The following is a 22,597-nucleotide window of genomic DNA, read 5'->3' as shown; positions in this document are numbered from 1 at the left end:
CACGAATGTATTTTGCAGGTACCTTACAAAGGTACCCAGTTACAGAGACTATAAAGAAAATAAGACAAGACAAGGCGTCGGCACTAGCGCCCACTACTGCTGTCTCTGTCTCACCTGTGTGTCTCTCCCTCTAGCGGCCGCGGCTCGTCTCATCAGTAGCGCCAGCTCCGTCAGTTTAGCCAAGGCGTGCGCCCCCCCGTCCCGCCGCCTCGCCCCCCAGCGGGACAGCAAGGCGTCGGCACTAGCGCCCACTACTGCTATCTCTGTCTCACCTGTGTGTCTCTCCCTCTAGCGGCCGCGGCTCGTCTCATCAGTAGCGCCAGCTCCGTCAGTTTAGCCAAGGCGTGCGCCCCCCCGTCCCGCCGCCTCGCCCCCCAGCGGGACAGCAAGGCGTCGGCACTAGCGCCCACTACTGCTATCTCTGTCTCACCTGTGTGTCTCTCCCTCTAGCGGCCGCGGCTCGTCTCATCAGTAGCGCCAGCTCCGTCAGTTTAGCCAAGGCGTGCGCCCCCCCGTCCCGTCGCCTCGCCCCCCAGCGGGACAGCAAGGCGTCGGCACTAGCGCCCACTACTGCTATCTCTGTCTCACCTGTGTGTCTCTCCCTCTAGCGGCCGCGGCTCGTCTCATCAGTAGCGCCAGCTCCGTCAGTTTAGCCAAGGTGTGCGCCCCCCCGTCCCGCCGCCTCGCCCCCCAGCGGGACAGCAAGGCGTCGGCACTAGCGCCCACTACTGCTATCTCTGTCTCACCTGTGTGTCTCTCCCTCTAGCGGCCGCGGCTCGTCTCATCAGTAGCGCCAGCTCCGTCAGTTTAGCCAAGGCGTGCGCCCCCCCGTCCCGCCGCATCGCCCCCCAGCGGGACAGCAAGGCGTCGGCACTAGCGCCCACTACTGCTATCTCTGTCTCACCTGTGTGTCTCTCCCTCTAGCGGCCGCGGCTCGTCTCATCAGTAGCGCCAGCTCCGTCAGTTTAGCCAAGGCGTGCGCCCCCCCGTCCCGCCGCCTCGCCCCCCAGCGAGACAGCAAGGCGTCGGCACTAGCGCCCACTACTGCTATCTCTGTCTCACCTGTGTGTCTCTCCCTCTAGCGGCCGCGGCTCGTCTCATCAGTAGCGCCAGCTCCGTCAGTTTAGCCAAGGCGTGCGCCCCCCCGTCCCGCCGCATCGCCCCCCAGCGGGACAGCAAGGCGTCGGCACTAGCGCCCACTACTGCTATCTCTGTCTCACCTGTGTGTCTCTCCCTCTAGCGGCCGCGGCTCGTCTCATCAGTAGCGCCAGCTCCGTCAGTTTAGCCAAGGCGTGCGCCCCCCCGTCCCGCCGCCTCGCCCCCCAGCGAGACAGCAAGGCGTCGGCACTAGCGCCCACTACTGCTATCTCTGTCTCACCTGTGTGTCTCTCCCTCTAGCGGCCGCGGCTCGTCTCATCAGTAGCGCCAGCTCCGTCAGTTTAGCCAAGGCGTGCGCCCCCCCGTCCCGCCGCCTCGCCCCCCAGCGGGACAGCAAGGCGTCGGCACTAGCGCCCACTACTGCTGTCTCTGTCTCACCTGTGTGTCTCTCCCTCTAGCGGCCGCGGCTCGTCTCATCAGTAGCGCCAGCTCCGTCAGTTTAGCCAAGGCGTGCGCCCCCCCGTCCCGCCGCCTCGCCCCCCAGCGGGACAGCAAGGCGTCGGCACTAGCGCCCACTATATAGCACACTGTTGATGCCTCAGCGAGGGCTGGATCGGATTCTTTTGAGAGGCGATCGCCGAGCATTTCTACAACAAAAGAAAAACAATAGGGTATTTGACTGCATTTAAAAGGAATTATTTTACACCATGTACGAAATAAAGCACTATAGCGCCTCCCAGCGGCCGTTCAGCAAACTACTGGCTACTAGAGCCACCGGCTCATGTTAGTACATACCGCAGTAATGCTGCAGCTCGGCGCCCTCAGTGTGAGTGACACATGCCGCCAGCACATCTCTCCACGAAGACGGGCTAGACGAAGACACTAGCGCCTCCCAGCGGCCGTTCAGCAAACTACTGGCTACCAGAGCCACCGGCTCATGTTAGTACATACCGCAGTAATGCTGCAGCTCGGCGCCCTCAGTGTGAGTGACACATGCCGCCAGCACATCTCTCCACGAACACGGGCTAGACGAAGACACTAGCGCCTCCCAGCGGCCGTTCAGCAAACTACTGGCTACTAGAGCCACCGGCTCATGTTAGTACATACCGCAGTAATGCTGCAGCTCGGCGCCCTCAGTGTGAGTGACACATGCCGCCAGCACATCTCTCCACGAAGACGGGCTAGACGAAGACACTAGCGCCTCCCAGCGGCCGTTCAGCAAACTACTGGCTACTAGAGCCACCGGCTCATGTTAGTACATACCGCAGTAATGCTGCAGCTCGGCGCCCTCAGTGTGAGTGACACATGCCGCCAGCACATCTCTCCACGAAGACGGGCTAGAGGAAGACACTAGCGCCTCCCAGCGGCCGTTCAGCAAACTACTGGCTACTAGAGCCACCGGCTCATGTTAGTACATACCGCAGTAATGCTGCAGCTCGGCGCCCTCAGTGTGAGTGACACATGCCGCCAGCACATCTCTCCACGAAGACGGGCTAGACGAAGACACTAGCGCCTCCCAGCGGCCGTTCAGCAAACTACTGGCTACTAGAGCCACCGGCTCATGTTAGTACATACCGCAGTAATGCTGCAGCTCGGCGCCCTCAGTGTGAGTGACACATGCCGCCAGCACATCTCTCCACGAAGACGGGCTAGACGAAGACACTAGCGCCTCCCAGCGGCCGTTCAGCAAACTACTGGCTACTAGAGCCACCGGCTCATGTTAGTACATACCGCAGTAATGCTGCAGCTCGGCGCCCTCAGTGTGAGTGACACATGCCGCCAGCACATCTCTCCACGAAGACGGGCTAGACGAAGACACCAGCGCCTCCCAGCGGCCGTTCAGCAAACTACTGGCTACCAGAGCCACCGGGTCGCGGCCGGAGTGCGCCAGGTGGTATTTTTGGACTTTGTAGAGGAGCTCTTGACTGCCTGTGGAGAAATTAACTCGTTAAAGTATGTCTAGCAAATTGAAACACGTGCCAAAAATTCTTTGTCCAGAGATGAGACATAAATTAAAATAGTAGATTGTTAAACAAGGGATGAAAGGCACCCATTTCTGCCGAGGTAAATTGGTGTTCGAACGCAGTGAGAGCGCCAATAGTCCGAGGCTAAAATGATGCCTTTCACCCGAGTCAAACACTCTACTTTTCATTTCAAATACGAGGAAAGTAAAATGCATGTGTTTTTTTTTTAAACATGACTAAGTATAAAATTTTATAGTAAACCTTGAGGGTACTTTCAATTAACAACTTAGGCAAAAGTATCGTTATTTATGGAAATTGTAAATCCATTTAAACCCGAATTTCAGTTGCTTATCGTAAAAATAATCATAAAATCGTACTTTTGGAACGTAAAATGTTCTAGTACGGAAACGTATCATTTTCTGCACACCTTTTAGAACAACAATGACCCTCTGTCAGAGCATGAGAAATGAAAAATAAGTTACCCAGAGAGGCGATGACGAGTGCGTCAGCCACCCGCTTGGCGTCAAGACACAGCTCCACGGCCTCCTCGAGGTTCCCGCACACCAGCGCGCGGCAGATGACACTGGTCGAATCTGACAACATTCGACACATTTAGGGCACCCGTACATTGTGTTGGAACTTACTTTTTTCTACTCCAGCACTTAAATGTGTCAATTAAATGACTGACAGTGATATCTAAAGCAATGTCATTTGAATGATTTGTCTATAGGCTCATAAGATGACTGCTAGCAGTCATCTTATGAGTATAATACAACTGCTTTATTTTTTTTAAAGATACAACTTCCGATCATCTTGATTGAAAGAGGTATGTTTTCATTTACAATAATAACTTGTTTTTTTTTTGGCTCTATGTTTTGCTGTGTGCATAATAATTCATACAAAGTAACCCATTTTCTTAGTCTTAACTGTTTTGTGTCGGGTGCAGCTGTCATAGAAAAAGTAATGTATGCAACAGCCTTGGAGGATACAACTAAACGGAGTAGCCATTAACAGGCTTTCCCCTCTGTCGAAAATAGGCGGCCAACGGTCATACACAATGTATGGACTGACGTTTATCTGACATGGCTATTTTTACGTTACGCATACATTTGACGTTCCCCTCCCCCGCAAAAATCGGCAGACTGTTTTGTACAGAAAATTACAGACATGGCGTCTCCGTTTGATTATATCCTCCAAGGCAACAGCTCATAATTGGTTCTTAAAATTCTCGGGTCTTTTTTTACAAAACTCGACTACGTCTCGTTTTGTAACTTCGACCCTTGAATTTTAAGAACCCTTATTATATCACTGTTGCATAAACTACTATAATAGGGATGTTGACATGAATCGCGAATATATAACATGTTATGTTTTTACCATAACAGGGAATATTAGAACGCGGAAAATCATATTTTGCAAGTGTAAATATGTACGCATATATAAATTAATTAAAAATAATCAAAAGTATTTAAAATAATGCCCAGTATCACGTGACTGCAAACGCCAATCGGAGCGCGTGACGTAATCACAGTGGAATCACCAAAGACAAGTTATAAAACCTGCCTAAGTGTCTGCAGATTATCGTACCGAAACGCGATCTTGGTGCGGTGCGGCGCACGAATCGATAGTGTATAAGGTGGTGCGTTAAGGACGCAGCTATAAGTTAGAGCGAGAAAGAAGGTCGCTGTCCGATGCGGTAGTGTGTTAACGCTTTAAAAAAAATTGTTAGTTGCCATATAAAGAATTTAAAAAAATGACTGACAGCAGTTTGTTTAAAACGCCGTTACATCATCAAGGTCACGTGACAGTTTGGAGCGTTTAGGCGCGAAATTTAAACACGAAACTTATTATACATGTTTTTTTATTCAAAATTAATGAATATATTTTTTTAATATTTTTTTCTGTAATTATTACGTGTCTATCTACAAAATGAAACCAGTTCCAAAAAATTGTCAACATCCCTATTACAACAGTGATGTTGGCGTGTGTCTAATATACCTACATAGAGTTCGTATATGTATGTACCAACATAAACTCTGGCTATATAGAAGAAGTCTTCTAAGACAGATATGTGTCACATTTACATATATGTATGTCATTATCTTCTGATCGTTTGCCTGTGCGGATGCACAATACATTCTAACTGGTAAGAAGAGGGAACGGAATTTTATGGTTCGCGGGGAACGATATAATACCGGTTATTCTCGGCTTTCGGAGACTTTCGGTTAAACAAGTGGTCATGCGTGAAAAAGACAGCAATACTCATTCTACCTTGCTTAGATATTTTTAATACGAAAGGCGAAGGAATAAAACAGTTTTCGAGGCCTGCATTGCACACGTTTTCGCATCAACACCAATAACCTATTACCTACTTGTTTATTATAAAATAGTATTTATTATCCACTTATACAATACCTAATAGTAATTCATACATATAACAAATTTAAATACCTTCTCCGTTGGGAATGACGACATTTTGTGCTTGGGGCTCCAGGTCCAAATTTGACAGTTTCCTTTCGATCAGTGTGTGTGCATCCTGCAACGAATACATACTCAATTATAAACATTTATTATGACCTTAAGGCCCAAGATACACTTGTAAGTTTTACTTACGTAAGTAGGGACACAGCTATACGACAGAATGAGAGATGAATATCGTTATCTTATTCTAATAGCTTTGTTCCTACTTACGTAAGTAAAACTTACCATTGAGGTACATAAAAGAGACGACATCTCGAACAAAATGTTTCCGCACCTCAGAGAAGTGCATGCATGCATGCGAAGCCGGAAATTGTTAATAAAGACGCCACGAGTATGTTTTGACTCAGTTAAACAACGTTGCATACAATACTTTTTCTACGACCAAACATTTACTTTGAAAACTAAATAATAGTAAATCAACAGTTATTCCGTTGCTTACCGGAGTTACCGGTGAAATGTTATTCCATCCCTTTTATTATATTTTCTTGTGCTATTGTTGCAATTTTTTAACACGCACGCATTTTTTTTTTTTTTTTTTTTAATTTTCTGTACATGTGTGGCATCTCGTCAGTGGTCGGTGACGTACTAAAAGCAAAGAAGTGCATGCACTTCTCTGAGGTGCGGAAACATTTTGTTCGAGATGTCGTCTCTTGTATACCTCAATGAAACTTACAAGTGTATCTCGGGCCTAACAGTCCCCGGCAAGGTCGATTCTCCATACAAACGTAGTTACGCTCTCATTTTAAAACGACTAGTGAGATTGCTGTGAAACGTTGTACTTACAATAGTATAAAGTATATCTAGTTCTGTGATTAGTTTATGTAGTTTCAGATGCCATAGTTAAAAGAAAAACAGCGAATTTAAATTATTTATAAAAACTTGTTTTTGCTCTATTTCGTTTGTTTTATAAACTGGAGCTATATAAATTATAGTTCGTTTTTTTTAGCATTAGAAAGAACTTGCAAGAATGTAAGCGATCTTGACATGTCTTTTAATTGAAAAACGCTTTTTAAAAATCAAAAACTATTACTTATGAAAGCAGAAGAATATAAATGATCGTATTAGGTTCATAATTGTTACATATTTGCCGTGACTTATTTTTAAAATGTGTTTTTTAAGACACATCAAGATTGTTTACCTTATTTCTAATGCTAAAAAAAACGAACTATAATTACAGAACTTGATATAGCTCATGTCATTGTATGTGCAAAGTTTCATTACAAATCCAACACGTAGTTTTAAAATGAGAACAAAACTCCGTTTGTATGGGAAGGTGAAATTCGGACGAGCTTGTTGGCGACAGTGGCGACTTAAAAACTGTGTTAAATATTAATGTACATGCGTTATTTACTGTATTGAGGAAATTTTGTAAAGATGTTGTTAGTGTCAGTAAGCACTGAGATAGTTAAGAATTTAGATGACGTTCAATGTGTAACATAGCTCAACGACACAATTAAATATTTGACCTATTAATAATTATTGTTGTTGTGTTTATCACGTAATAATAACACTATAAAGTGTTCTATTACTATAAAGTGTTAATAAAACACTATAAAGTGTTCTATTACTGACAAAAATGGATAAGCATTTGGCCTTCTGAAGTACCTAACAAAATTCTCTTAAAATCCAAACGCTGCCATTATCAAGGAGTTAAAGTGAGATCAGTTATTTATGACCGTTGCATTTAATAGTACATTACGATACAAGTGCGAAAATTAGGAAATTCGCAACGAGTGGCGATAAATGACACGGGTTGCGAATTACCTTTTCGCACGTGTATTGTATAACGTTTTACAGTACATATGGCCCTATAAATTTTCGACATAGGCACTAGGGCACTAATTCTAACAGCAAGTATTCATAACCTGTCGCACTATTGAAATTTAATTTTGAACCATATGGATATAACTTTAAAGTCCACAATCGTTGAGCTACGTTACATAGTCGCCCGAACTCACCGAAAGATCAGTGCTGGTGTCAGTGGAGAGTTCCGCGTCGGTCTCCGTGGACTCGCCCTGGGCGCGTGTTAAAACAGACCTTATGTACACTGGTGCAGGGCATAGTTTACAGTGGCAGTGGAAGGGAGTTACGGCGTTATTGTGTGGAGAAATCTGATGGTTGTGTTTTTCATTGATTTTGTACTTTAAGGCGTTTGGAATAGAGTATATAACAGCTTATTCGGGTGATTCCGAATAGATGCTTCAGATTGACGAGCTATTCTAAAAATTGTGTCTAATGTGATGGATTTTTATAAGTGATTTTCTTTTAAGGTTGTTCAAAATAAAGTTGTATAGAGTATGTGCAATTGTGCATAGAAATACATATAGAGTTATTTTTTATAAGCACAAGATTGATTTTTCCACACATAACACTTTAATGAGTAATAGTAAATTATCGAGTACGAATATAGCAAAAGTAAATCTTATGTGGTGAGTGTAAGGTAGAGATTAGAGTTCTAGAAAGAATATTAAACATTAGCTTTAGCCATTTATTAATAGAAGGGAATAAGTTAAAAACACATAAGAAAGAACTCAAAAAAACTTTTCTAGCTAATTTTATTTTAGCTTTGTCAAAGCACGGGGTGTTATACTGATGGCAACACTTTATATTAATACAGATATAGAGCATATAATTATTTTCCATCGTATTTTCACGGAAACGCACGAACGTGTCTTGCTATTTCAGTCAGTCTCGGTACAAAACGTACTGAGGTTGACTGAAGTAGCATGACCAATACGAACGTTTCCGAGAAAATACGATGGAAAACAATGAATGCAATACATATATATTTTTCTATGTTTAGATAACTTACTCGGCTGAGTCCAGCGTGGTCTGTCTGGTCGGCGATTCCACTTTTGAACTTGGACGGGATTTCGTCTTGCTTGAATCCTGGACATAAAATAGTTAAACCCTGCGATTTTGGTAGATTTAAACTCTTAAGCTTAGAATACATAAAATTCAGAGGTCGTGAGTTCAAGTCTCACCCAAGACAATAATTTTTCCACTTTTAAATTACTTCTAAGCTTAATACCATCGTTAGCAGAAGTTTCTGCTTGTTAAAAATAAAAAATTCTTGACGCGCACAAACATTGATTTACAAAGAAATGGACATTCTAGAACCTTTTGAAAAAGCCAAACAAATATATTTTTTGCAATTTAACTACCTAACGCAAATAAATCACAGTATTCAAATCCCACTTCTAATTGACATTTCATTAACTTACGCCTTATAGTTACTGATTACTTGACTGTGTTTTTTTTATTATTGATATAAAAACACATGGACAGAAACACGTACATGACGGAGCTATAACTACATACTAAGTATAAATAAATAAATAATATAAATAAATAAATATTATAGGACATTCTTACACAAATTGACTAAGTCCCACAGTAAGCTCAAGAAGGCTTGTGTTGTGGGTGCTCAGACAACGATATATATAATATACAAATACATAAATATATAGAAAACACCCAAGACTCAGGAACAAATATCTGTGTTAATCACACAAATAAATACCCTTACTAGGATTCGAACCCAGGACCGCGGCTTAACAGGCAGGGTCACTACCCACTAGGCCAGACCAGTCGTCATAGTATAACTATTTAATTTTTTTGCTAAATCTCTAGTCACGGACCGGCGACGTAGTCAGTATGCGAATCTAAAATAAACACTAAAAAGCTGAAATGAAAATGGCGGGCGTACCCAGCAGATTGAGGACTTCGCTCCGGAAGTTAGGTAGGAAGCTCGCTCGCAGGAAGAACCACGTGTATCGATCATTTTGCTCGCTAGCGGCGTCGCCTTTCTGCCGACAGTACCTGACACACACAATGAATTCAATCGGATCTATATCTGAATCCCTAAAGTCTTTTCTCCTATGTTTGCATTCCCTAATATTGGTTGTCATAATGATCAGTAGTCCTAACACTAAAAACCCTAATTTAGGTTTCCCTAATTATTGATTCCTTATCCTAATGTTATTAAGCATATTTTATTTTTTGCGAGGGTCGCAGTTCTAACCCTAACCTAACCCACTTTTGTGGCAGCAAGTTCTAAAACCTAACCATTTTTCAGAACCTTACATTATGGAAAATAATCGTTATGACAATTAATCGTTAGGGCATGTGCTTATTAGGACACACCAGTTAGGGCAAGTGACTTTAGGACAAACGTTGTCAGGGATTCAGAATGACACCCAATTCAATCGCTGCTATCAAAAAGAACCTTCTGTGAAGCCAAGTTTATAATTAAAAATAATAGAAGATATCCTCCTAAGGCCCAAGGTTAGGACCTTGACCCAAACAAACGAAATATCCAAAACTTGCCACTGAAATTTGAACCTAAATTGTAGGAAATAGAGTTGAATTTGCGTTGTTTGAAAATTGAACGAAACAAAGCAAAAGCGACTCTGTTCCAACCTATACCTATAGTATTACCTATACCTATAGGCCTACCTATAGTATTCAGTTCGATGTAATTTAAACCATGTTCAATTGGAACAGAGTCGCTTTTGCTTTGTTTCGTTCAATTTTAGTACTATAGTACTAAAATTGAACGAAATTGATTGTAGTATTTTAGTAGTAGTAGTAGTTTTTACTATAGGTAGGCCTATAGTATTCAGTTCGATGTAATTTAAACCATGTTCAATTGGAACAGAGTCGCTTTTGCTTTGTTTCGTTCAATTTTCAAACAACGCAAATTCAACTCTATTTCCTACAATTTAGGTTCAAATTTCAGTGGCAAGTTTTGGATGTTTCGTTTGTATGGCTGGGCCTTAGGAGGATAGAAAAGATAGGAAACGCTGCCTCAGGGCTCATATAGACGGCGCATGAACTCGCATGCGATTTTAGTTACATTGCGGACCATTAAGGTGACATCAATTCAACCGACCGATCAAATGACGCAATGTAATGAAACTCGCATGCGAGTTCTCGCACCGTCTAAATGGGCCCTTAGGGTTTTGTTTTATAGAAGATTTGGTTGTAAATGTAAAAAGCGGCCAAGTGCGAGTCGGACTCGCCCATGAAGGGTTCCGTATTTAGGCGATTTATGACGTATAAAAAAAAACTACTTACTAGATCTCGTTCAAACCAATTTTCGGTGGAAGTTTACATGGTAATGTACATCATATATTTTTTTTAGTTTTATCATTCTCTTATTTTAGAAGTTACAGGGGGGGGGGGACACACATTTTACCATTTTGGAAGTGTCTCTCGCGCAAACTATTCAGTTTAGAAAAAAATGATATTAGAAACCTCAATATCATTTTTGAAGACCTATCCATAGATACCCCACACGTATGGGTTTGATGAAAAAAAATTTTTTGGGTTTCAGTTCGAAGTATGGGGAACCCCAAAAATTTATTGTTTTTTTTCTATTTTTGTGTAAAAATCTTAATGCGGTTCACAGAATACATCTACTTACCAAGTTTCAACAGTATAGTTCTTATAGTTTCGGAGAAAAGTGGCTGTGACATACGGACGGACAGACAGACGGACAGACAGACAGACATGACGAATCTATAAGGGTTCCGTTTTTTGCCATTTGGCTACGGGACCCTAAAAAATGTGTTAATATTAGTATTTTAATCTCATTATGTAAATATGTAAAAACCTTGACTTGTAAAATAAATTTTACCAATAAATAAATCAATCAATCAATCAAATATTGACTCACTGTGCCAACGCCTCGATGGCTCCCGGCTCGTTGCTTAGAGTGGAACTGAGAACCCCGTCCAGCTCGGCCGCCAGCTCGATTATCTCTGGTTCACTCACCACCTACATGATTACACCTCAATAAATAAATAAATAAATATTATAGGACATTATTACACAAATTGACTAAGCCCCATGGTAAGCTCAAGAAAGCTTGTGTTGTGGGTACTCAGACAACGATATATATAATATACAAATACTTAAATACATAGAAAACAACCATGACTCAGGAACAAATATCTGTGCTCATCGCACAAATAAATGCCCTTACCGGGATTCGAACCCAGGACCGCGGCTTCACAGGCAGGGTCACTACCCACTAGGCCACACCGGTCGTCAAACTCAATATTCGGGCCTTGGTCCAATGTGTATTTGCGTCTCACATTTTGCTTAATGAGAGAGTGAGACGCAATGCACATTGGACACGTGGAATACCACTCTTACTAAGGGTGGTATTCCACCTGTCCAAATTTTATATCCAATATTTGAACAAATTTCTTTGAGCGAGGCTCATTCCACTCACCTATCTTGGCTCAAGTTTTTATATTTCTTGGGCATAGAGAAAAAAATACATAGAGTGCTCACTCCATACATCAGTTTTAGTACCAAAAAGACTATTAGCATCTAGCATCGAGTAGCGGAACTATCTGTACTGCTACTTGACAATAGATGTAGCACCGACCGGAAAGTCTTATGCTGTTGAGATAAGACTTTCCGGTCGGTGCTACATCTATTGTCAAGTAGCAGTACTGATAGTTTCGCTACTCGATGCTAGATGTAAACACTGAAATTAATAGTCTGAACTGATGTATGGAGTGAGCACTCTTGTCTTATTATTATTTCTCTATGTTCTATGGCTACCCAAAGCCATTTTGGATTAAATGTCATTCGTAATATTTGATTAAATGTCGATGTTTTTAGTAAAATTGATGAAGTGCCCTAATTTCTTTGAGCGAATGCACATTGGACATAGGGAATATCACCCTAATAAAAAAGTGGTGCATGGAATTACATTTGAATATTAGATAATATCGAAAACTTCTAACCCCACATTTAAATTTAAATTGACGTCATAAGAAAAATATTTAAGAAATTAATAATTACTTAAGAAAAATAATCAAGACCTTCAATGCTCAGGGCTGAGATCCAATTATTTCAAATTCCCGTTTTTTTATAGATTAGAATTTTTATAACCTCAAAATTAAATCTGAGTAATTATGCACTTAATTATAGTGTCGTTTACATATTATTGTACCGCAGCGTTAGATATCATAGGAGCTCTAGCATTTCGGAAGAAAGCGACAATTACCACTACTTTTGAGGTTAGAAGAAATGCAATCTAAAAAAAATAAGGGGATAAAAAAGAATATTAAAAAAAATGCATTTATTTCAGACTTAAGACGAGACGACGACAACGTAACTAATAACGTATAGACAACGTATAGACAACGTATAGACGTAAACGTAACCGATCGTAAGAATATTAATTACCTGACTAATGTATACGGTCTTCTGTGGATTTTCTCGGGGGCACTTTTCAAACGTCACCAATTTGCCGCCGAACTAAAAAGAAGATATTTAATTTAATTTTTCTCAAAAATGGACGGCAAAGTCGACGTTGCCGGTTAAAAAATAGGTCGCGAAGTGTGTTGTTTATGGTCATTCAAAAAATTAAAAAGTTAAAAATCATTGCAGTCTCGATGTCGGGACTGCAATGTCGCATACAAATTCGATTTTTTAACGAGTTCCAAACTTTTTTAAACTTGAAATGGCTATATCAAATGAAGGCATAGGTCCCTTAAACAGCCAAACAGACGATCAGCACTTATTATTATAAAGCCTATAACAGACTATCTTTTTTTATTTTTATTTTATTTATTTAGAAACAAACAGTCTCGTATTGCTACATTGGATACAATAGCATTTAGTAATGTAGTAGACTTACAGTTTCCTTAATTGGATTATATAAACCTGAACATTAAAATATGAAAATACATAAGAATTATGAATTATCTATATAAATCAAACATACTTAAACGGTGTATTAATGAACAGTGCCAGAAAACTTGAAAGTTAACAATTATAATGCCTGTTGAATACATTGTAAAGATAATCGTTTGAAATTAGATAGTGTTTCAAGAAAAATATCTACATTTTGAAACTTTTCATCATAAAGCCTGCACGCTCTCCTAATGAAACCGTGTTTTGCATATGAAGTACGACTACGGGGGATATGAAAGAGGGGTTTTTTTCTACAAGCTCGCTCACAACGCCGGGGTACTCTAAAAGAAACAGAGTGTATTAACGAAGGGGCATCGATGATGTTATTAATAATTTTGTAGAGGATCAAGACATCAATACGTTCGCGACGAGAACTCAATAAAGTAATATTTTGTCTTTTCATGGAGGTGGTATAGTCTATGTATTTATGTCCGCACCGCACCGCGACCTTGGAGCGTCGCACCCATAAGTGAGAGCGAGAAACAGATATCTCTCTCTCGCTCTCACTTATGGGTGCGACGCTCCAAGGTCGCGGTGCGGTGCGATAGTCTGTTACAGGCTTAATGTTGGTACCGCGACCATTTAGGTGTCTCAAATAGGTTGGCGTATTTTCAGCAGAAAAATACACTTCTTTTTTTTTAAAGGCGGCAAGCTAATTTATTTAATGGTTGTATTTTTTTCTGTGAAAATTAATGGAAAATTAGAACGTTGCTTCTGTAAGTTCTGTAAAATATTTGTATTTCTTGCACCATCTTTGAGAAAAGCACTATATATGATTCGGCCGGAAGGCTACTTGCTGGCTTCGGATTCAATTAAACGGACTCCCAAGGTCGTCCGTTTAAAACGAATCCTCGGCCTGCAAGGAGCTACTTTCGAACCTCGACAATAATGTACTATTAAACGATCTAGAGCCAACGTCCACTTTTTGCCTGGTCGTCGGTTTGAAGTAGGGATGTTGCGGATGCCGATTTTTTGACATCCGATTTTTTGACAGCGGATTTTTAAAGGCGGATCCGGATCCGCGGATGCGGATGCGGATGTCAAGATAGGTACATAAAAAACGTCAAATATTACATTTTTAGTCATTTTTATTTCAAAACACCGGCCAAGTGCGAGTCGGACTCGCGTTCCAAGGGTTCCGTACATTAAGTCCCACTCACGTTTGACTGCTAATTTCTAATAGGTTTTTTGGCTAATGACTAAATTACCTAGCAGTCTAGCACTTACGCCGATGCTAAGACGTTCCTGTACCGAACTGTTCCATATCCGCATCCGCATTAAATCCGCATCGATTTTATGCGGATGCGGATGTAGAAAATAATGCGGAAGTTCCGCGGTTGCGGATGCGGATATTCGCAACATCCCTGGTTTGAAGTGCAATACTCACGGCGAACTTGGCTCCTGAGGGTCTCCGGAGCCACTTGGGAGCCCTCGGCAGCGCGGCGCGCGGCGCGGGCGGCGGCGCGGCGCGCGCCACACAGGGCAGCTGCCCCAGCGACGCTGCTCCGAACGCCTCCAAGATGTTTGACTGGCTCTGACCGCTCTGGAACGATGCTATTTGTTTATACTCCGATCACAGACAATCCAACCTCTAGACATAGCATAGTCGCGCTACCCCCTCTGCCACACACACGGTAGCGTTACTCCATCTTCGAGTCAATCCCGTGCCGTGATTGGTCCGTGTCTTGGAACGGACCAATCACGGCACGGGATTCGCTGACCTCGTCCCCCCGCACCCCCGTATTTTTGGCAGCATCGGTTTCATGAAAGAATTGGCCTAAGCTCAGTCTAGAGGATTCCTAGTCTATGACTCCGATCGACCACGAGGAGTCGTCTCCGTGTCATCTCGGGCGAAAAAGACCCGGTAGATAATTATATACAGGGTGGATTTTCTTTTTGGGTCGGCGAGGGCGGCTCCCGGATCCCGTGCTGCGACGAGAAAACGGTCTCGGAAGACCTACCCTCGATTTCGAATTAATGAAAATTGGCTTTTACAGATTTTGGAAAAAACATACAGGGTGCGAGAAAAATGTAATTTTTGACAAAAAAAAATTTTTATGCCGTTCGATCCCATTCCTATTAAGGATCAAAAGCTTGTATGGAACCAAAAAAAAAATCCGGCTCTCAACCCAAAAATCGAGACAATTTGTATGAAAATGAAAACTTTTATTTTTCACATGGTATTTTTGTATGCCAATCGATTCCATTCCTATCTAGTATCAATAGTTTCTTATGGGTCAACTTACGGCAATGTACTAAAAAGCCACAAATTAATAAAAACTTTTTCCATACATTTACTATGAAAAAAATGTGAAATTTTATTCACTCAAAAATTCTCATCAAAAATTACCTTTTACTCGCAACCTGTATATTTTTTCCAAAATCTGTAAAATCCAATCTTCATTAATTTAAAATCGATGGAAGGTCTTCTAAGACCGTTTTCTCGTAGCAGCACGGGATCTAGTAGCTGCCCTCACTGACCCAAAAAGAAAATCCACCCTGTATTCTTGTCAGTAGAAAAAAAAAGGCGCAAAATTAAAATTTTCTATGGAACGATATCCCTTCGCGCCTACACTTTTATAATTTGCCGCCTTTTTCTACTGACGAGATCTGCTTACTACTTGACCATCTATATCTCATATTTATTTATTTAATACAGTGCAAACTTAAAACAGTGCTACACCGATTCACTTCCACACTAGAAGAATAGATAAATGTCCGAACAATTACAAAAAAAAAAACATTAAAACAGATAAAATATCAAGAAAGATACAATTTACAAATTCAGGTAATTTAATACAATACTTATATTAAATTTATAAATGTCAAGAGACATAAAAATTAACATTTCAGTGAACTATTTACAATATTTAAAATTTTGAAAGTGTCTAGCCACCGTTTTTTTTGACGCTTCATTTTTTAGAAAATCTTTCAAAAGAAAGAAGAATGAGGTTCATTGTTAACAATTTCTAGCTTATTTATAAAAGAAATCGCATAAGTAAACTAAATTATAATTAAATATTATAAATCTTAGTTTAAGGAAATGTTTGTCATACCCTTTTAGGGTCCATGAGGTACTTATATACTTGTATAAATGTTGTAACATCTCTTGCTGTAACCATGGTGCAATAAATGATTGATTGATTGAAATTTCACAGTTAGTAAATTTCATAAAATCAGCTAGGATTAGAGTCAAAAATACTTATAAAAACTTACAGTTTCCGGCCTCGCACTGCCTCCCCCGCCCAACAGCGAGTGCACTGTGACTTGCTGCTCAAAAGAGCTTGACACCAGCAAACTAGGGTCCCGGGCACACCAGGACACATCGAACACCCACTGCTCCTGCTGTGCCACTTCCACTAGCAGCTCGCCACCCTGCAAATATGGACTTTAAGTACTAGGGATAAGGAAGAAAGTCCTTTAAAAAACCCAAGACGGAACACACTTAACTACCAATCAATAATAGACCTTATTTTATTGTATTACAGTCTAGAATAGTCAATTACCTCTATGCACTTCCTCGTACGTCAAACATCCACTGTTCTTGCTAGCTAACGACCATGGAATTATGGACTTTAAGATCCCTATCTATAAGGTAGAAGTTTCAGATGGTCGGGATTCATTTGAATTCTCACGGCATTTCGTATGTCGTGTGTTTCAGCAGCCACATACTAAAATCACCTCCAAGAAGCAATGTACGGGGCAATAGGGATGATGACACATGTTGAATTTTATAACAAAATCTAGTAAAATAGATAGCAAACGAGCAATTTATCACAATAATGTGGATATTAAAATAAAATATTGAAAAATTACAAAAATACAAGAACCTGAAAGTTTCAAAATTTAAGTTTTTTTAACTTCCAAAAACGATAAAAGTAAGGGTACCATTCGATTCCTTACATTTCATGCAATAAAATATTGTATAGCAACTATATACATAAACGCAATATTTCACCGACAAAAACGCAATTTTCTTGTTTTGTCCATACTACAAGATGGGCGATGACGTCACGGCCCCTGGCCGTTTTGTATAGGGCGTTTCGCGAGTGAAGTGCGACTGTCGGCCTCTGACTTTTGTGTTATTTTAATGCAATGGGTCCCATATAGACATTTGATCCTAAAAACAAACCCGATCGATTGATACCATAAAAAAAATTAGTCATGTAGCCTATTCCTTACATTGTGAGAATTCATATGTTTTTGACCTTCAATCATAATGTATACTTTGGTAAGGTCTGGATGTTACCGGCTGGGTGTTATTGGGGTTCCAACAGAGCACTCGGCCGTCTCGCCCGGCTGACAGGAGGAGGTCAGGGTCCTGTCTGCACCAGGATAACGCCGTCACGCCCTTCTGGTGACCCTCAAGTGTCACTAGCGGGGATGCTGCCAATCTGACGACAAAAACTCACATTTAAACATACAAACCATATGATGATTTATAAGTTTGGTATATGTATTTTAACCTCCTAAGGCCCAACGAAAAATTGAGTATGTAGTCAGTACGGCCCGTAGTCCTACCAGTAGTACTATTGTTTTATACTCATTCAGACCCAAGTACTTAAAAGACTTTTTTTAATGTTATTGTACTTATACAGCACCTAGTACAGCACTTTGATTTTTTTTTACGAACTTGTTAAAGGACTCACAGACAAAACAAAACCGTCCTTTAGAAGTTCGTACACGCCAATTTCGATACGCGCAAAATTTTAAAACAAAATATATTAAGATATATTAAGTCCTACTGGTAGGACCGTGGTACGCTATGACTACACAATTTTTGTAGGAGCTGGGTCTGAATAAGAAAGTTAATAAGTACTATGAGTAGGACCTTGGGCCTTAGGAGGATATGTAGCAATAAAGTTTAGGCAAGCCGGTGGGAATCGAGTTGTCTGGAGCCGCCGTTCCTAATACATAATTTAGTGATATGACCGTTCATACCACGACGTTACACGTAGTTACGTTACGTTAAATGAGTTAAATCCGACGTTGATTTAAGGTAAAAATTATGAAATGTGCCATTTTCAACCAAAATGGTACTTATTTTTGATTGTCAATAAGGCGCTATTTCCATATTAGCTTCAATTTGAAATCAACGTTATCGACAACCGACAATGTGGTACCTTTTGTTTGAAATCGTCACAAATAATGAAATGATATCGCAGTAGACCCGTTCATCACTACATAGTATAAAACAAAGTCGCTTCGCGCTGTGTCCCTCTGTATATGCTTAGATCTTTAAAACTACGCAACGGATTTTGATGCTGTGTTTTTAATAGAGTGATTTAAGAGGAAGGTTTATGTATATAGGTTTATTCCAGGCGCTAATGAACTAAGTATTCATCTTAAGGCTTCTATTGCCATTTTCAATTATGCTTTTTCCCCCTCTCTTTTTGTACGCATGTGTGTGTGTGTGTGTGCGTAGTTGCTAGCATTCGTTTTAAACTTAATACTTTGTAACTATCTGTGAGTTCCTGTAATTGGCTTCCTGTTTTTAATCTTGTTGTCTATTGTAAGTTTTAAAGCTGTTGGTTCCCCATAACATAAATAAATAATGAGTTAACCCGTGCGGAGCCGGGGCGGGTCGCTAGTATGACTATAAGTACCTGAGGTCCCAGAGCTGAACAACGGGGGCGGCGTCGTCTTCTGAGGCCACACACAGCTGCGTGGCCACGCCGGGGTGCCACGCCAGCGCGCGCCACCGGGTGCGGGACACGTTGTCACTGACAGACATACATACATATTATACGACGATGATTTTAGTGTTCAATTTTAACCTGTCAAATCCCACGATGTGACGTCACCATAAGCGTTGCGGCTCATATATGAGCCGTGGGAACTGGCGAGTTAATGCAGGAATTGGAATCTATAGGTTAACTCTTAACTCAAACGGTTCCGTAGCGGAGCGTCAAACATGTCTGTTGTCGAAGTTAATATGGCCAGATTTATCTTGAAATTCTGTACGGTACGGTACTGTACGATAAGTGCTCAACTTTCTCAAATGAGGCAAGCCAGAAGTGATCAAGTTCTATGACTGGTTGGTAAATTAGTTGCGTGGGTGGGTATTCTGTAGTAGAAAGTAGCTTAGTTTTCGGACGTAGTAAGTATTGAACTTTTAATAACTATCAAAACCACAATAAATTCTTAATAAACGCCTCAGTAAAGTGTTAGACCTCTAGATTGGTCAACATAATAAAAAAAATACCCATTTACTAAAATGTTGACAGTTAAAATAGGAATGTTACAAAAACAAGCCTCACCTTAATTTCATGATAGGCTCGTTTTTCCGCAGATCCCACACGACACATCTGGATGCAAATGTCGAACCAAGAATGTGTTGCACCTGAATAAATATTGTACAGAATTATTACAAAAAGTAACGAACCAACTGTCGAATGAGGGTGCTACAAATACATACAGTGAAAGCAAAACAAATTATTCGCTTATGCGGCTTATAGCATTTTAAAATTCTTTGTCATTTTCGAAATAATTTGGCAAATATAAATTTCAGGACATCCTTTGATTATTTCATATAGCACTGTCACATTTTATGGTTGGAACTCATATATTTCACCTGCTGATTCCAAGCTAGTGCCTGCACATGGTCGAGCGGCTGGCTCTTGTTGCCCGGAGCCATGGGTTGAGTGGTGTTGTTCAGGTCCCAGATGAAGATCTCGCTGTCAGACGCTCCGGAGGCCAGGAGGTTCTTCTGGTACGGGTTCATATCCAGTGCTGACACATGATCTGTGAGGCAGGACAAATATAGTTCAGAGAAGTGATGACCTTGTGCTTTGCAGGATATAAAATTTATACTAAGGTCAAACTGTACCCAGATGTACTGTTGGGTTGAATTAATAATCGAATACATAACAAGACAAAATAAATGGTACGCTAAATAGTATAAATGTATTAATTAATTCCAGTTTTGTATGATTCACGGTTAGTTTCACTAGACTTATATATACCGGGATATGAACAGTGTTTACCTTTAGTATTGTTTTCTAGCTCCCACAACAAACAATACAAAAGTTAATGTCGGTTCATATCCCGGTCGATATAAGTCTAGGAAGAAATTCCATTGGAACATAGTGTATATTTTTATGCACATTTGCAGCAATGACTTCTATAATCCATTGTGGTTTTGTAATTGTGTCCTGTAGTTAATCCAGGTAACTAATTTAATTCTCAATAAATTGCCAAAACTGAACTCAGGTTTAACCTGTTTGTTTGTAGTATAAAACAAACTTCGAGAATAACATATCATCAGTTCATTGATCATTCTAAATTATTAAAAATTAAAACAACCTCTGTACTCTTTGTAGTCCAACAATGCTCACTTCTTATCAGGCAGGAGATAACTTGGACACTATCACTGAGCTGCATGTTTAGAATAGACATGTTTACTTAGAAACTGCTCAGATTCTAACAATTTAACAACTTTGTGCTGACAGATTAATATTTAAAATAAAATGAAAGAATAAAAACCAAACATAAATTGCAAATATGTTTTAAAAACTGCAAAATTTGTTCCAGACATTAAGCATAAATAATTAGTAAAAAAAATACCGAGCCAACTCGATGCGCCCGGTATCCATTGCGCGCGGCTGCTGCGCGAGCCAATGTTCGATGGTTTGCCGCGTGATATGGAGACGGGGGTTTATAAACGCGCAACATGTTTCATCTCGGAGCAACAACTGCACCGCCTTTACTGGTCAAGTGAGCGACGTCTCGTTGCTCCGAGAAGATGATCCTCGAAAATTGGTTGAAACATGTCAAGCGTTTATTCAATTTAATAATATTATATGAGTAACCTGTTTAAAATAATTGTAATACTTACTATTGTGTTTAGTGTTGCTGCCCAGCAGTGGGTTGTCAGCATTCTTGAGCAGCCTGTCAGCACTGTAGAACTCTAAGAGACCCCCGTCACAACCTCCCACAATGACACCAGCTCCTGACCATACTAGCTTGTGAAATCTGGAAAGATAAATGAAATTCTGTTTTGGTTTGTTTTGTTATGTTTAAAACTTAAAACTAATGGGCGGACGACGGATGCAATATACGTCAAAATCATGTTGTCTTATTTAAACCAATTTTAATTACGTACATTGGTTGACATGATTTTGACGTATATTGCATCCGTTATCCGCCCATTACATATAACATCACTCTACCTATAATGATTCACTCCCTAAAACATTAATTTATCCTGTAACAACTCTTTATGAAGTCACTAATTGTCCAATCCCTTGACCTGACCCTCAGTATATGGTGTTTATATTGTATGTATATTCACATTTTAACAAAAGTCACAAAATGCTCTAAGTATATGTACATTTTGTGATTGATTATTGTTCAAATGTGAAAGTAAAATTATGTCTAAAGTAATCATAACCATGAGATAAATTTATTATGTTATTAAAACTTGAAACTATAACAGTCATCCACATATTGTAGTCAAAATATTTAAATGGTCAGCAATTAAGCATATTGGTGTTGCAATGTCAATAAATATTAGTAACACTAGATGCCAGATAATCAATTACATTCCAACAAGCACGTATTTTTCATAACTCCAATTTTTCTGATGTCATTGACCTTTTCATATAAGATATTTAACTAATAAGTACTGAAATTGCAATGCAAATGAACTGTAAACAGATTTCATTGCAAGAAAATCAAAATAACTCACTTATGCTGCGTTTGTAAACTGGCTTTGAGTTCCAAATCGAGTCCAGGATCGTCCAAATTCAAGGAATACAGGTCCAACTGCGACGAACTGCTGAAGGACGCATCCACCTGCTGCGCCGCCGAGCCTGCCGCCAGCAGCACCGGCGCCTGATCCGCCGGCGACCAGCTCACGTTCACTGTCCGCTTCAGCTCCTTGATCTTCATCCTCACTCGCCAACGCCGCTAAAACAAACCAAACACAACCACTACTTCAGACAATTATGTCACCACTTTTATGACGCGCATAACCGAAAAAACACAACAGTGGCTCGAGTCTAAAGCATTGTTAAAGATTTCTGAAGCAATTAAAAATGTATCTTATGTGAAACTTACGGTATTTAGGTGAGAAAAATAAAATATTTATCATAAAAACACCGAGTTGGCAGTTCCAACGTGGCTGACGTAAATACGGTGTCAGTTTGACAGCTGGCTGGAGATGTTGCGTTTCGTTATTGCGTGTGTTTAAAAATGGCTTAAAATACGACAAACACTTTTGATATGGATATGATGCAAATATGATGCCACATTTATTTATTTAAGTACTTTAATAAATTTAACTGCGGTCTCCTCAGATTCTTTAAATCTCCTAACACGCACGCATAATCTGC

The 22,597-nt window shown here is 40.5% G+C and overlaps 1 protein-coding gene across 1 annotated transcript in view; it reads right to left on the bottom strand.

The window, feature by feature from the left end:
* The window catches only part of LOC134653937 (protein transport protein Sec31A), a 35,118-nt gene extending 12,710 nt beyond the window's left edge, over positions 1–22,408 (bottom strand). Inside the window, exons 1-18 of the mRNA XM_063509307.1 lie at positions 22,323–22,408; positions 21,952–22,172; positions 21,100–21,236; positions 19,837–20,006; positions 19,523–19,605; positions 18,869–18,985; positions 17,512–17,656; positions 16,479–16,637; positions 14,650–14,805; positions 12,753–12,824; positions 11,224–11,324; positions 9,253–9,365; positions 8,356–8,432; positions 7,502–7,558; positions 5,514–5,598; positions 3,545–3,655; positions 2,830–3,027; positions 1,537–1,745 (exon numbers count right to left, since the gene is read on the bottom strand). Coding sequence (XP_063365377.1) covers positions 1,537–1,745; positions 2,830–3,027; positions 3,545–3,655; positions 5,514–5,598; positions 7,502–7,558; positions 8,356–8,432; positions 9,253–9,365; positions 11,224–11,324; positions 12,753–12,824; positions 14,650–14,805; positions 16,479–16,637; positions 17,512–17,656; positions 18,869–18,985; positions 19,523–19,605; positions 19,837–20,006; positions 21,100–21,236; positions 21,952–22,154 — 2,193 coding nt within the window. The 5' untranslated portion in view covers positions 22,155–22,172; positions 22,323–22,408. The remainder of the gene's footprint in view (positions 1–1,536; positions 1,746–2,829; positions 3,028–3,544; positions 3,656–5,513; positions 5,599–7,501; positions 7,559–8,355; positions 8,433–9,252; positions 9,366–11,223; positions 11,325–12,752; positions 12,825–14,649; positions 14,806–16,478; positions 16,638–17,511; positions 17,657–18,868; positions 18,986–19,522; positions 19,606–19,836; positions 20,007–21,099; positions 21,237–21,951; positions 22,173–22,322) is intronic.
* Positions 22,409–22,597: the final 189 nt, after the last annotated feature.

The sequence above is a fragment of the Cydia amplana genome, chromosome 14 (genome assembly GCF_948474715.1).
Source record: "Cydia amplana chromosome 14, ilCydAmpl1.1, whole genome shotgun sequence".
Classification (NCBI taxonomy): domain Eukaryota; kingdom Metazoa; phylum Arthropoda; class Insecta; order Lepidoptera; family Tortricidae; genus Cydia; species Cydia amplana.
Note: the sequence above shows the minus strand (reverse complement) of the source record. Positions and strands in the feature narration are given on the sequence as shown.